This window comes from Phoxinus phoxinus, assembly GCF_949152265.1.
Source record: "Phoxinus phoxinus genome assembly, chromosome: 6".
NCBI classification, from domain to species: domain Eukaryota; kingdom Metazoa; phylum Chordata; class Actinopteri; order Cypriniformes; family Leuciscidae; genus Phoxinus; species Phoxinus phoxinus.
The window spans coordinates 41,615,858-41,631,883 of NC_136881.1; the positions used below are offsets into that span (position 1 = coordinate 41,615,858).

Below are 16,026 nucleotides of genomic sequence, written 5' to 3' on the forward strand. Positions count from 1 at the left end.
GGTCAAAATGACCGCCATGGCCATTCTAGGTAGAAATAGTCAGATCTGTTTTGTTTTTTGTGATTTTAATGAAATAACAGTGTAAGAATATAATATACACATATTTAGGAAAAGTCAGAGTCCTACAGCCATATTGATTTTATTTTAACAAAGTTATTACACTGTAAAATTTTAAAACGGTCAGAATGACCATCTTGGGAGTTCTAGTGTTAAGACTGCAAGGGAAGCTCGGCCTCCCCTATACTGTCAAAAAATGAATGGTCAAATATGTACACAGCAAAAACTCCAGTGTTCACAGCAAACACTCCAGTGTTAAATTAACACTCCTGGGAGTTTATATGAGTCCAGACTCAAGAGTGTAAAGTGTTAAAATATGAGTGTTAAATGAACACTCAAGAGTGTTAAAGTTAATGAGATAATTAAGTTAATAATTGAGTGATGATTGAACATTAGTGATGAACACCTGATGATAACAAGCAGAATCACTGAAGGAGAAAATCACAAATTGTAAGCCACCATTATGGAGATCAGTGTTTGCTTTAGTTGGGCTCTTCACCCTTACATTATTTACTTAAAATTCTGTGTGCCTGCTGTTATTAATTTATAACAGACAGATGAACAAAGAAAAAAAGTGATCTGTTGGTTATGTTATGACAATCATAATATGAACTTGATCACTGAACCCTTATTTCTGATTACAATTTCTGTTGTTTATTACAGCATAACTGTGATTCTACATAAATATCCAGAATTTTTGATAAATAAATATTGAAGAATTTATTTTAAATTTGTTTAAAAAAAAAAAAAAAATCATTTTAGGCACACACAGACATCAAGATTCAGTCTATGCATCTCAACAATGGTGACAAGCAAAATATTCAATTAGGAAAATGAAATTACTTCATATAATTTGTTCATTCCGCAATGCATGATGGGAGCCATTAATGAGTTGATTGGTGGCAGCCGCTGCAACATGCTTTATTATTAAAATTATATTAAATTTTATATTACGGATTATATTAAAAATACTGAAAATCATAAGGTTTAGTAACAGAGAGCTGCTTTATAAACAAGTTAAACCAAACTATGTAAATAAGATTTGTTTATTTCTGATCACAATATGATTGTCAAAACATGAGCAAACCCCATCAGATAACATTTTCTCTTTGTTCATCTGACTGTTATTAATCAGAAAACACAGACAACCAAAATCTAAAGTTAATAATATAAGGGTCAAGAGCCCAACTAAAGCAAACACGGATCTCCATAATGGTGACTTACAATTTGTGATTTTCTCCTTCAGTGATTCTGCTTGTTAACATCAGGTGTTCATCACTAATGCTCAATCATCACTTAATTAATAACTTAATTATCTCATTAATTTTAACACTCTTGAGTGTTCATTTAACACTCATATTTTAACACTTTACACTCTTGAGTGCGGACTCATATACACTCCCAGGAGTGTTCATTTAACACTGGAGTTTTTGCTGTGTACTATTGTGTTAACATTGTATTGACTAAAACAGCATTAGAACACATTAATCTTGAAAAGAGTTCGTTCAGAATCAGCAACATAGCAGGTCGGCTGACTCGATTTCCTTCTCATACATTCCCGTAGCGTCACAGTGCATTTCCCTGTTGAAGCCTAGCGTCTATTGACTCTGAAAATGAGCTTCCCATCTTTGAAAGACCAGTAGCCGCCACTGGTGGACACATACAAAAGTAGACATTTTACAGTTTATCTTTTCATATTTCTTAAGTCTGTATGACCATAAATGATGGAGTATTTTAAGTCTATTTTAAGCTGCTATGTGAAAAAATCCAGCAAAACGCGCCGATGAGTTTGATGAGTTTGTCGATTCACATTTACATGGTGTTTGAACATGAATGTGTCGGCAGTGTGTGTACACAACGACCTTTTTTAATCCCCATAAATCATAAGCAGTGTCTCAGAACAAGCCGTATGCACTGCCTTCTCACGCACCCCCTGCCAAACTGTGGAGCCAGTAAGAGCCACTGTACACTCACTGAAATTGTCTAATAATAACTGCAGTCTTTCCTAGAACATTTTCCACCAGCCGCCTCTGATAAATACTTTTACCTGACATCTGTAGATCCTCCAGTGATACCTGTGATCTCCATCATCTGGTGTAATAGTGGAGGGAGATTCATAAATCTGAACTAAGTGTGTGATGTCAAACTGAATTTCTTAATTTGTTTGTTTGTTTGTGTTAGATCCTCCGAGTAGAGTCTCAGTGTTGATCAGTGGATCTGGTGTAATAGTGGAGGGAGATTCAGTGACTCTGAACTGCATCAGTGACTCAAACCCTCCTGCAGAAATCAGCTGGTTTAAAGGAAAAATTAAGATTTTGCAATCTGGTGAAACCTACAGCATCACTAATATTAAGTCTGACGCCAGCGGAGACTATCGCTGTTCTGCTAGAAACAAACATGGATCTCAGACTTCTGCTGCTGTGAATGTGAATATCATGTGTAAGTCTGCCTTTATTTCTAATCAGTTCTGGAAGATTATTTGTGCAATAATTTGTCTCACTGCATGTATTTTTTACACTTGTTGTCTTTACAGATCCTCCCAGGAACGTCTCAGTGTCCATCAGTCCATCTGGTGTAATAGTGGAGGGAGATTCAGTGACTCTGAACTGCATCAGTGACTCAAACCCTCCTGCAGAAATCAGCTGGATTAAAGGAGGAACGATTGTAGGATCTGGAAGAATCTTCAGCATCTCAAAGATCAGCTCTGATGACAGTGGAGAATACAAGTGCAAGTCCATCAATGAACATGGAGAGAGATACTCTGATACTGTGACTTTAAACGTCATGTGTGAGTTTTTTTAATCATATTCTGTATTTTAACCACATACACCTGCTTACTTTCTTAATTGTCAGTATATTTTGTCTGATCTAGTTCTGTTAAACATTAGTGTGTGTTTTTATGTGTATTTCAGCAGTCAGATGTTTCTCGCCTGTAAGTGTCGGTGTTGCTGTCGGTGTTGCTCTCGCTGTCGGTGTTTTACTCGGTGGAGCATCAGGTGCTTTTGTTATGTACATTTGGTAAGAAGTTAATAAAAAAAAAATCTACTTCTCTATGTATGAAGTGTTACTGTATTACAGTTAGATTAAGTGTCATTAAGAGCGGTAGTGCATAAGTTTTGCATCTTTGTCGCCATCTCTGTTTGAAACCTGTAAGTGCAGTTATTTGAGGAGTTATCTTCTTTACGAGGGTTGTGCATCTGCACGGCTCCTCAGCGCGGGTGAATCTGATGTTTTGAGGTGTGTGTGTGTGTGTTGTCTGTAAACGCACCAGTGTGGATCTGCACTGTACATCGGGATTACAGTTACTAGGTCTTAGAAGTATATTAAAAATAAGAAGTTTCACCAGAATAAGTTCACTTTACCGATCTGATTCAGCTCCAATACTTGACGACGGAGGCGGATCTGCTTTTCTTGGAGTAGAGATGAACTGCTCTCTCATAGCTAGCACACAATAACTGAAATTTACTATAATCACCATAGCAAAGCGAGAGAAAAAGCACAACAAAAGTAAATCCAGGAACAAGTGTGCTACTGTTACCTAATTACTCAATCAACCATTGAAATGTCTTCCCTGTCCAGCAGAAAAAAGCAATCTCTGCATCCGCTTTCAACCCTTTTAAATCACAGAGTTCACGCACCTTTCAAAAGCCCAGCCGATGTTTATTCTTGTTTTCTCACGGCCCGGTCACTTTCCCTCTTTAGCTGTAATCTCTCCACGGTCTGAAGTCTTTTACTTTTGACTACTGGTGATTCCTCAGTTGTCAACGATGATGCCGCCAACAAAATGACAAGATTACTTCCAATCCAGCCGCTGTAAGAAGAGGCAAACGCTCCTCCACCCGCAGCGTCCACACGCGATATAACCCACTAGCCAGAACTCCTTCTTTATGTGTACGGACATGAGGTAATGACTCAAAGATGAACAAACTCACTTTTCCCACGAAAACCGACCCGACCAATCAGATTATAAAACATTATTATAAGCTTACCGTTGTGAATCGGGCTAACATAAGGAGATAGTTTTGAACACTGCTTGATTATGTACTTGCTCACTAATTGATTTTGGATAATTTTTAACCAACACAAGTTACTAATTGTCATGATTCTGCCATCATGTCTTTGTTTTTCCTGGTCTTGTGGCTAGGATCATGGCAGACCCATGTTTTGTGTACAAGCGCATGGCTAATTGTTTGAACCATGTGCTTGTGTTGTCTCGTCATCTAGCCCCGCCCTCCTTTACCTGCTTTACCTGCTTTACCTGCTTTACCTGTGTCACCTGTTTTGTTATCATTAGTCTCCCTATTTAATCCCCTTGTGTTTGCTGTCCTGTATCGCAGAGAGAGCTGCACGGGTCCGATTTTGTAAATCTGCACCCGCCCGTACCCGCAGTGCTTAAAACCGCATCCGACCCGTTTTCCGACAGCAGCACCAATTAAAATCCGCAACCCGACCCGACCCGCTTAAAATAGAACCGAGACCCGACCCACACCCGAAATAAAATCAGTTTAGCCAATCACATTATAGACACACTTTTTTCAAATTTGTAGCCTATTGCCTTTGGCGGCTTGCCTTAACACAAGGACAACAGCCGAAGCTGTCAAAAAGCCGATAGCCTGTAGCCTGCATGGCAAACGCGTTACACAAAACAATTCAATTTCGTCTAGCACATCAGCTTCACAATTTTATATATATTTATATATTATTTCATCAATGTTGATTATATGAGAAGTGAAAAGCATAGTAGCCTAAGATCATACGTTGTGCAATATGTCGGGAGACAGAGGCAGACATTATTGACCACTTCATTACAAGTTTACTGTAGCTATAAAGCCTTTCTTTAAATTGAATTTCGTTTTGTATTAATTTTATCTTAATTTTAAATGATGTTTTATAACCAATTGTCTGAATTTAATAAATAAGAAGTAATAGCAGACATCAGGACACGGAGCGGAGGCAATGCGCATGAACTGGAAATTAACGAAACTCAGCGTATAAGCTACATGCCTTACAGACCTGAGAAACATAGAAAGCTTGAAATGTGTAGCCTACTTTTAAACAAAACAATTCAAAACGAAAGAAAACAGCTCTGTCTCTGTCACAGCCACGACCAAGTGATCTGAGGGCGCGCGCGCTTCCTTCTGTGTGACGTGTACACAGACTGGTGCATAGAAATGTATACACTAGATCTCGCATTAAAGACATTCGTTCCAATGAACTGCCGTAGCCGAGGCAACATCTAGTGTATACATCTATGCACCAGTCTGCGCACACGTCACACACCAGGAAGCGCGCGCGCCCTCAGATCACTTGGACCTTTCACAAGGCGCCGCATCTCACTGTGCGCGCTTGCCACTTCACTACTGTCAGTCTGTGTAAACGATGAATTTCGAACTTGTCCTGGAGGATAGTTTTGTAGATGTGTTCCTAAAAATATGCATTTATTTTTACATTTGCACGTGACTGTTTTGAACCCGTGTTTAGACCCGCGTTTCCCCCGTGTCCGACCCGACCCGCACCCGTATCCGACACAGTTGGATATTTTTCACCCGTTTGAGCAAAATTTGCGGGTCACCCGTCGGGTTTCTATGCACCAGTCTGTGTACACGTCACACAGAAGGAAGCGCGCGCGCCCTCAGATCACTTGGTCGTGGCTGTGACAGAGACAGAGCTGTTTTCTTTCATTTTGAATTGTTTTGTTTAAAAGTAGGCTACACATTTCAAGCTTTCTATGTTTCTCAGGTCTGTGAGGCATGTAGCTTATACGCTGAGTTTCGTTAATTTCCAGTTCATGCGCATTGCCTCCGCTCCGTGTCCTGATGTCTGCTATTACTTCTTATTTATTAAATTCAGACAATTGGTTATAAAACATCATTTAAAATTAAGATAAAATTAATACAAAACGAAATTCAATTTAAAGAAAGGCTTTATAGCTACAGTAAACTTGTAATGAAGTGGTCAATAATGTCTGCCTCTGTCTCCCGACATATTGCACAACGTATGATCTTAGGCTACTATGCTTTTCACTTCTCATATAATCAACATTGATGAAATAATATATAAATATATATAAAATTGTGAAGCTGATGTGCTAGACGAAATTGAATTGTTTTGTGTAACGCGTTTGCCATGCAGGCTACAGGCTATCGGCTTTTTGACAGCTTCGGCTGTTGTCCTTGTGTTAAGGCAAGCCGCCAAAGGCAATAGGCTACAAATTTGAAAAAAGTGTGTCTATAATGTGATTGGCTAAACTGATTTTATTTCGGGTGTGGGTCGGGTCTCGGTTCTATTTTAAGCGGGTCGGGTCGGGTTGCGGATTTTAATTGGTGCTGCTGTCGGAAAACGGGTCGGATGCGGTTTTAAGCACTGCGGGTACGGGCGGGTGCGGACTTACAAAATCGGACCCGTGCAGCTCTCTGCCAAGACCCCCAGTCCTCCCAGCCACCCTGGACTGTCCCCTAAGGACTTTGTGTTTCCCCCACCTCCTCTGCCTTGTTTATTGTTTTTGATTTTGCACCCCAACCCTGTAATTGTTTATTCATGTTTGCCGTTGTTGTTATTTGTCATGTTTTGTTGGTTCATGTCTATGTCTCAGTCAGTCTTGTCCCGTGTTTGATATTTCCTTGTGGAGCGTCTGGTAGCCGCTCCTTAAGGTGGGGGTTCTTACATGATTCTGCCATCATGTCTTTGTTTTTCCTGGTCTTGTGGCAGGATCATGGCAGACCCATGTTTTGTGTACAAGCGCATGGCCAATTGTTTGGGCCATGTGCTTGTGTTGTCTCGTCATCTAGCCCCGCCCTCCTTATCCTCGTTTTGTCATTATTGCTTTACCTGTGTCACCTGTTTTGTTATCATTAGTCTCCCTATTTAATCCCCTTGTGTTTGCTGTCCTGTATCGGTTCATTGTTAATCTTACCTGTGAGTACCTTGTGAATGTCTTGTTATTGTGAGTGTTAATTAGAAGTAGTGTTTGTTTGTGAAGTCTTAGTGTAGTCTTGTCAGCCTACGATTCCTTGTCCCGTCTGTGTTTTGCCCCCTCGTGGGTTTTGTTTTCCCCTGTTTTTCTGTTATATTAAACGTTGTGTGATACCATACTGTCTGCGTTTGGGTTCATCTGCTATCATCATAACACTAATTGCAGCTTTAAGTAATATATATTCATGTATATGCACAAACATTTTTAAATGTGTTAATTCATCTTTCTTACAGTCTTACTAAAAGGATGAACAGAAGATCTGCTATGAAGGAGGTGAGATGATCTCAGTTATTCTGATGTTTCAGCCGCTATGAGCCGTACAGATATTAAGAGTATAAGACACACGAGTCTCGAGTCCAAACACCAGATTCTTCAGTTCTAGATCCAGTAACACTGATTTCCATCAAGATCCTCTAAACATTACAGTCAGCATTTAAAACATGAACTCACAATGTGTGTGTCCTTCTGTCTCTCCTGTAGATCTCTGACCCCAATGAAGACACATATACAGCTCTTGAGCTCAAGTCCACGACCTCTGACCTGTACGACACACTCACAGTAAGTGAGACGTCAAAGTCAGATAGTCCATCACAGATGATCACATGACCGATCTCTCGCTCTCTCTCACACAGACCGTTGACCGCAGACCTCCTGAAGACTCCTGAAGACTCTTGATCTCAGAGCTTTTCTAAACATGAGAATCCATCAGTAAGTGTCAGAACCTGCAGCTCTTCTCAATATAATCAATACAACTCTCTCCAGTGTAGTGTGATTGTTTTATGTATCTTGTGAAAGGGTTTATAATGTTGTTGATGAACTTCAGTCAGTCTTTCTTCGTCTTGTTGTTTGTTCAGATCAACAGGAAGTGCTGCAGTGAGAGGAGGAGCACAAATGAACCAATCCTGAGCTCCTGATTGACAGGGATCCTCAGTGATGAGTCACTAAAGAGATTTATTTCTGTATAGTTAAAGAAATATGATGTAACAGTGAAATTAAATGAAAGTTAAAAGCTGGTGAATTGTCGCTGTGTAAAAAATATAAATGCTAAAATTAAGAGGTGATGTTCATTGGTGGTATATATAGCCTACAGTATATATACACACATTTTATTTTTAAGCCTTTTTAGGGGACAGTTTTTATAATTACCTTATTAAAATCTTGAATCAGCGTAGTGTTGTGCAAATACCTAAATTTAACCAGTTACTGTAATCAATCACAACTTTCTGTTACCAATTGACATTTTTTAAACAATCAACTACAGCCATTTTTACACTGCAGACGTGGAACAACTGCATCTGACGTGGCATTTATGTTTATTTAAGAATCATAAATACACAGAAGGTGTGCCAGTTATCGGGTGTTCGGGATGAATCTCTTGCATAAGGTATACACATGAAAACATTTGGTGGGGAAAAAGCACATCATATTTGGATACAGACAAAACCAGTTAATTATTTGTTATTGCTTTTTACGGATGAGAGATTATATTTTCAGTCTATTGTGAGATTTACACAATACTGTCTATAATGCTAAATTAATCTCTTTACTTGCATCTTTTTTGCATGTTGTTGTGTATGATGATGAGAGAAATCATGTCAGCTCAGATTCAGAGTATAGTCATTGAGCGCGTGCAACCCTCATGACACCGGCATTTGCGCGGTGACGAATCAAAACGGCTTTGATTGTGTCACATTCACGTTAGTTTGGACTGGTTATGTTTTGTCATCATCTGCCTTCTCACTCATTTGTTGTCACGGACATTAATTATGTTCAGCTGTGCACTCATCAATCTCCATCATTACCACCCAGGGCCGTAGCTAGAGGATTCGGGCCCACCACCCTCCACCACCCTCCACCAACATCATATACTGAGCATGGAGGCCCACATGTACAGAAGATGGTGATGTTATTGTAAAACCTTTATTTTAAATATTAAATGTTTATATCAAAATTACAACTAATAAAAACTAACAAAAAGCAATAAATTGTTAAATAATAATAAAACCAATTTTAAAAATTAACAGCAAAATAATGTGTGTGTTCCCCCCCCCCCCCCCCCCCCCATCCCCCCACCCCCATATGGAACTGGTAATATTAATAAATAAAGCTAATAAATGTATTCATCCAAGTGCAGTGTGTTTAGTGTTTTCTTTCAATAAATACATCATCAGCCGGCAGGTGCAATGCGTGACTTGTGGAATTTTTACATGGCAAAAATGTTAACTGTAAACCACTTCCTCCTCTAACACACACTCTTCCTCCTCTAACACACACTCTTCCTCCTCTAACACACACTCTTCCGCCTCTAACACACACTCTTCCTCCTCTTATACACACTCTTCCTTCTCTAACTCACACTCTTCCTCCTCTTATACACACTATTCCTCCTCTTATACACACACTCTTCCTCCTCTTATACACACTCTTCCTTCTCTAACTCACACTCTTCCTCCTCTAACACACACTCTTCCTCCTCTTATACACACTCTTCCGCCTCTAACACACACTCTTCCTCCTCTTATACACACTCTTCCTCCTCTAACACACACTCTTCCTCCTCTTATACACACTCTTCCTCCTCTAACACACACTCTTCCTCCTCTTATACACACTCTTCCTCCTCTAACACACACTCTTCCTCCTCTTATACACACTCTTCCGCCTCTAACACACACTCTTCCTCCTCTTATACACACTCTTCCTCCTCTAACACACACTCTTCCTCCTCTAACTCACACTCTTCCTCCTCTTATACACACTCTTCCTCCTCTAAAACACACTCTTCCTCCTCTAACACACACTCTTCCTCCTCTTATACACACTCTTCCTTCTCTAACACACACTCTTCCTCCTCTAACTCACACTCTTTCTCCTCTTATACACACTCTTCCGCCTCTAACACACACTCTTCCTCCTCTTATACACACTCTTTCTCCTCTTACACACACACTTCCTCCTCTAACTCACACTCTTCCTCCTATTATACACACTCTTCCGCCTCTAACACACACTCTTCCCCCTCTTATACACACTCTTCCTCCTCTAACACACACTCTTCCTCCTCTTATACACACTCTTCCTCCTCTAACACACACTCTTCCTCCTCTAACACACACTCTTCCTCCTCTAACACACTCTTCCTCCTCTAACTCACACTCTTCCTCCTCTAACACACACTCTTCCTCCTCTAACACACTCTTCCTCCTCTAACTCACACTCTTCCTCCTCTTATACACACTCTTCCTCCTCTAACACACACTCTTCCTCCTCTAACACACACTCTTCCTCCTCTAACACATTCTTCCTCCTCTAACTCACACTCTTCCTCCTCTTATACACACTCTTCCTCCTCTAACACACACTCTTCCTCCTCTAACACACACTCTTCCTCCTCTCATACACATTCTTCCTCTAGGGGTGCGGAGTGCGTGCCTATTCCACGCCATAAAGTGCCGCATTTTAAGTGTGTATCATATACACGAAAAAAAAAAAAAAAAAATTGCCGTATAAATGGCACGAGAAATACAATCCGTGGTATAGATAAGCACTTATGATGTAATCATTCGGTCGATTGTGGTGCGCACTGATAATGAAGAGTGACAGTACCGGTAGGAGACGGTAGTTTTCCTATTTCCTATTCCTATTCGACTGCGAACACCTCTCCTGGCCTCCCTCTCCTTCTGTTCTGTTCTCCTCTGCTACCCTGAATTATGTTTCCTTTTCCCCGACTTCAGTCAGTCAGTCAGTTTCCAGCTCTGCCGCCTCAACTCTGATTGGCTCTGTTCACGAGCTGGGGTGGGGCTTGCAATGTGATTGGGTCCATCTGATGTTTGTCACTGACTGAATAATTAATAAATACTTTAGATTGGACTAAACCATTTTTAGCGAGGTAAGAGCAACAGATATTTGGAAAAATATTTAACCAAATGGCATGTTTTTGTGGTTTTCATTTAAATCTCAGGCATACAACTAATATAAATATTAGAATTATTCATACAACAGGGGCCTATATAGTATAACTGCTGGATTTTGTAAATATAATTGTCACCACCTTTCACCCACTAGCGACGGCTCTGTACATGTACCTGTATGTTCAGTTCTGTTTCAGTTCAGTGTCGTATAGTGTGTTGCTATGGGCCAGTTTGCCCGTCCTGTGGATTTAGTAGTTATTAAACTTGTTGGAACTTTATTCATTGATAAATAAATAATGAATGTGTCTATAAGATTTTCTGTTTTCGTGTTCAGTGTTTTTGTTCGGTTTTCACCCCTGCTTGCTCCATGTACTTTCCAGCAGATCAACTCCTGTGCCTTGAGCAGGAGGGAGAACGCTCTCTCGAGGAACATTTAGAGAAATTTCTGGATCTCGCCCTTCAGACCACCTCTCCGGACGACTGCCTGACGGACTCAACGCTGCCACGTGCACAGTTGTCCGGGGAGGTTCCTCGAGCTTTGCAACATATGTGGAGTGGGTGCTGGCATCCTGCGGATCTGCGTTCACCATCGAGGAAGTCGGCAGCCCCACTCCCCATCCAGTGCCCAACCAGAACCACCCGGACGACAAGGATTGGTGACCTGAGCCCACCGCAGGTATGTGTGTATGAGCCCACGTCCAGAAGAGCGACCGAGGATCACATCGCCACGGAGCCCGAGCAGCGCGCACCTGACCAGGAGTGTGAGCCGGCCGAGCATCCATCGCCGAGGGAGTGCAGATGGACTTCGAGGGTTCGGAAGTGAGCGGATTCGCATCCGCTGCTCTCTTGTCCTCCACTCGTTCGGCTGCCGCTTGCTCCGCCCTGCCTCAGGCTTCACCTCCGCCCTCGGTCGCTCCAACTCGCCCTCAGACCTCCGGATCTCCACCTCGTTCTTAGCCAACTGCAAACTGGCAGATCCAGTAATAATGAAAAGATTAACCTTGAACTCTCTCATGAAAACTAGCATGTATAAACCTTAATCTTACAATTTAATAATCAACAAAAGAAATGTATACCTTTATGATATATACGCTGTAGCAACATTGGACCAGCGGTTTGGAAAATGGATGGATGGATGATTCAGCTGCGGACGCCATCTTCTAGTCAGACCTGGGAATTAATTTGACACGACTCTCACGGTGCCGTTGAGTATACATCTGTTGTACACTTGTTATTTCAGTGCATTGTGGGATTGAAGGAGTGCACTCGATAACACCACTATGGTTTCAGACACCACTACAAATGGCTGTTCCCTCAATAGTGCCCTATTTAAGGGTAGGGTGAATTCAGGTAGAGTCGGACATCAGGTTGAGTGGGACACTTAAGCTCTTGGGTACTGTAAAGGGTTAATTTTGTAAGCCAATCACAACAATTGTTATTGTGTTGTAGCTGAATGTCTATTGGATATGAAATAAAGGTTGTGATTGGGGTTGCAAGGGGGTCTATGGGGATGCAAGTGACCCAAAGCTGCCACTGCCAACGGAGGTATCATGAGTCCTGCGGAGAGCTCAACGGACTTATGGATGATGATGACTTCTGTCTTGGATGTCTGTCTTTCACTGAAGTTGTTAAAAGGTGGTAAAAGGATGTAGGCTTAAAGAAAGTTCCATTCATTTAATGTAGAGTGAAGTTTACAATGTTAACATTTTTGGCATTTGTTCCAGAAATGCATTTTTTAAAAATCCTTCCAAGTATGAATTAATTGAAGGTCTCCGTTGTTGTATTTTGCGCTTCATAATGCGCCACACATTTTAAATGCATGTATTCTGTTTTTATTTTCGTTTTACACAACGTCCTAACTTCATTGGAATTGTGGTTGTATTTCTCATGTTCATTTTAACCATAAAATAGTGTCCCACTTTCCCTAACAAAGTGTCCCACTCAACCTGATTGCTTCCAGTTTGCTGAAGAGGGTGTCAGATGGTGTTTAAAGATGAACAGTTTGTTAATAAATTCATAAATTGGGAAAATTTCACCATAGTGGCCTTCATTACAATCTATTTAAACAAAACATACAATTTTAATACATTCTAACTGATTTAGGTAACGGTATTAAAATGCAATTTACCAAAAAGTGTCCCACTTTACCTGACTTCACCCTATAGGCAGTAATTTCTTAATGACGTCACGGCTGTAATATCAAGGCACACGTGATCCAAGATAGTGTTACACTTTTTCCAATGGTAGAGCCACAGATATCTTCCAATAATAAGACAACCTCTGGTATAAAGCAGGCTTTAGGCGATAGTCAGCTCCTGTCTGAGGCTTCTGGCCTGAAACTGCTGACACGTGTATAGTTCTGCAGTCACACACATCTCGTCTCATATGTGCTCGTTCACTCCCTCAAACTGCCACCAGAGGTCACATCTCCTGCGACTGACATCAACCTTGATGATCTCACCTGTCAATCACTATCATTCATCTTCACAATTATTCATCTTCAACTGACAGGAAAATATCATTAATTTATTTATTTAGTTTTAGTTCAGTAATGTTGTTCTCTTCTTTAGGGAGGGACAGTGATATTTCCGTTGCTGGTCATTAATAAACAGCGCTAACTACACAAAGTCCTTCTCTGTAAAGCTAAAGTGCATGAGTTAAAACTGTCAGTCATTTGGTTGCTGTTGATCTGATGAGTTTCAACACGGTAAGACACACACACTCTTGCTTAAATGAAACTGATGATTATTGCTCATATATGACATACGTGTCTGTACATGAGAAATGTTGAGAATAGGGTGATTTACATATACTTGTTTAAGTGATTAATATATTAACACAATTATTCATTACTTCAATGACCTCATTGTTTCTGCCTTAAATCATTACTTTGTTTAAATTAATAAATTTTTAGCTAACTGTGATTTTGTACATTTCTGAAATAGGGCCTACATAACTTATGAATGTGAATTGAATGCTGTATTATAGATATATGTTATGCTGATGTGGGTCAGAATGGCTCCTCCTCTTCCTCTGATCTTCTTTCTGCTCATGATTCACGGTGAGTCTCTTACATTCACATTAGAAACTCTGATGTTTTAATGCTTCATGAGCGGCTGATCAGCACTTTCTTCTGTCCTGTACTCACACATTTCTCTCGGAAACAGGAAGTCTGTGTTGAACATGTCAAACGCTCGTCCCTTTTAGAAATGTCCAATAGTCTTTTGCTACTTGCTAGTCAGTGTCACATGGTTTAGGGGGAGGGACTTTCTCAATGTTCAGAGCGTTTGATTGGACAAAAATCCCTGTAGCAGCAGATCATGAATATGGGCAGCCAACTTTTGAGTTTAGTTTAAAGGAAGAATTATGGATTGATGGGATGTAAAAAAAAAAAAAAAAAAAAAAACTTGCGTCACAATAAGTATATTTTGATTGACAAAACATTTTTTTACTAAACAGAATTTTATTATTTAAAATAACAGAATTTTAGAAGTTTGCTGCACCCATGGTGCGGCCGCACAATTCCTTGATTCTTACGCCGGAATGAGAGTAGTTCCTAGCCATATAGGCTTGGAAAATCGCAACTTTTCATTTTCCATCGATCTTAGTACACGGTTTAACTACAGAAGAGTCAAGTTTTAAATAGGAAAAATATTGAAACTCATTGGTCATTTTGAAAGAAATGCTACTGGACTCATCAGAATCAATGATCTATGCTAAGCTATGCTAAAAGTGGTACCGTCAGACCCGGAGTTCGGCTGAATGGATTCGAAAACGGTAAAACTCAACTGTTTAACTCTGGGGGAGTTGTAAAATGAGCCTATTTCCAAAAAAAGTGGAGTATCCCTTTAAGAGGCACAAAATGCAATTAAAATGTCTGTCCAACATGAACAGGGTCCTTACATGACAACAAGATGCGTTAAGCAACTTAGCCATTCACTGTAAAAAAAATTTAACCTCTCCAAGTCAAAATATTCTAGTGACTGGTCACATCTAAATTTTTAAATCGGCCCAAGTGAAATTCTGTCAAATAAATTGAATTAACTGTTGCAATAGTCTGTTAACATTGGCTCAATGAGAAATAATATGTCAGACTAAGTGAAAAATGTAGATGTTATCAGTCACTAGAAATTTTTGACTTGGGGATGTAAATTTTTTTTTACAGTGTTGTTTAAATTCACCTAAATAGTGTTTGAGACGGCTAGCTGTAGTCTCACGCTTGAAGTCCCGTGGGAACTCACGTTGTAGCCGGAAAAAGGTATTTTTGACTGAAGAGTGTGAGGCCAGTTCTTCGTCTGTATACTCGGGTTTGAATAAATAAGGACGACCATCAAACTCAAAAGCCTCTTCATTGTGTTCAAAATCTTCTATATTCTCTAGTTACGTTACGAACCATGTCTTCTTCATTTGTGAGCAACTCCGATCATCACTCTTCACACACACGACGCTCCTCCTCCTGCACACTGCTATTTACCTTTTTCCGGCTACAACGGGAGTTCCCACGGGACTTCAGCGCGAGACTACAGCTAGCCATCTCTAAAACACTATTTAGGTGAATTTAAACAATGGCTAAGTTGCTAAACGCATCTTGTTGTCATGTAAGGACCCTGTTCATGTTGGACAGACATTTTAATTGCATTTTGTGTCTGTTAAGAGGCACAAAAACACTCTTTATGAATATGCCCCCGTAACTGCCGTTAGCTGAGTGAGCTCTGGGCATTAGCGGTAGCAGCTCCGTGTTGCAAGCACCAATCCGATTCGGGGTTTTTTTCTATAGACAGAACTCACAACGGTATAACGATCAGGTAATCAATACATAATAATAAAACATATGAATAACATTATACGAGTATTTGAATCTATATGACTACAGAGCACTCAAAAAAATAAATAGTTGAATGAACATGATTTAATCGTATCACCCATTATGCATCTAAGCAAGATTTGAATATTTTATTTGAACACAATATTGGTTTGTAAATTGAACATGATTGTAATATGTCAATGCAACTTCTTTGCAACTAATTGAATCAACATGTTTGTATTGTGTTAGACTAATCAAATGTATTCTCATTCACTCAAAGC

The 16,026-nt window shown here is 40.1% G+C and overlaps 2 protein-coding genes across 2 annotated transcripts in view; both read left to right on the forward strand.

Moving 5' to 3' along the window:
- Positions 1-7: 7 nt before the first annotated feature.
- On the forward strand, positions 8-7,941 carry LOC307000560 (B-cell receptor CD22-like; the record flags this gene model as incomplete). Its single annotated transcript, XM_079616203.1, has 8 exons — positions 8-29; positions 2,239-2,496; positions 2,591-2,845; positions 2,970-3,075; positions 7,264-7,303; positions 7,511-7,588; positions 7,663-7,738; positions 7,885-7,941. The coding sequence occupies 7 exons, from the start codon at positions 8-10 to the stop codon at positions 7,693-7,695; spliced, it is 792 nt and encodes a 263-aa protein (XP_079472329.1). The 3' UTR covers positions 7,696-7,738; positions 7,885-7,941.
- A 5,684-nt stretch (positions 7,942-13,625) lies between these two features.
- Positions 13,626-16,026, forward strand: part of LOC306999701 (sialic acid-binding Ig-like lectin 14) — a 40,168-nt gene continuing 37,767 nt past the window's right edge. The window contains exons 1-2 of the mRNA XM_079614587.1: positions 13,626-13,648; positions 13,930-14,002. Coding sequence (XP_079470713.1) covers positions 13,634-13,648; positions 13,930-14,002 — 88 coding nt within the window. The 5' untranslated portion in view covers positions 13,626-13,633. The remainder of the gene's footprint in view (positions 13,649-13,929; positions 14,003-16,026) is intronic.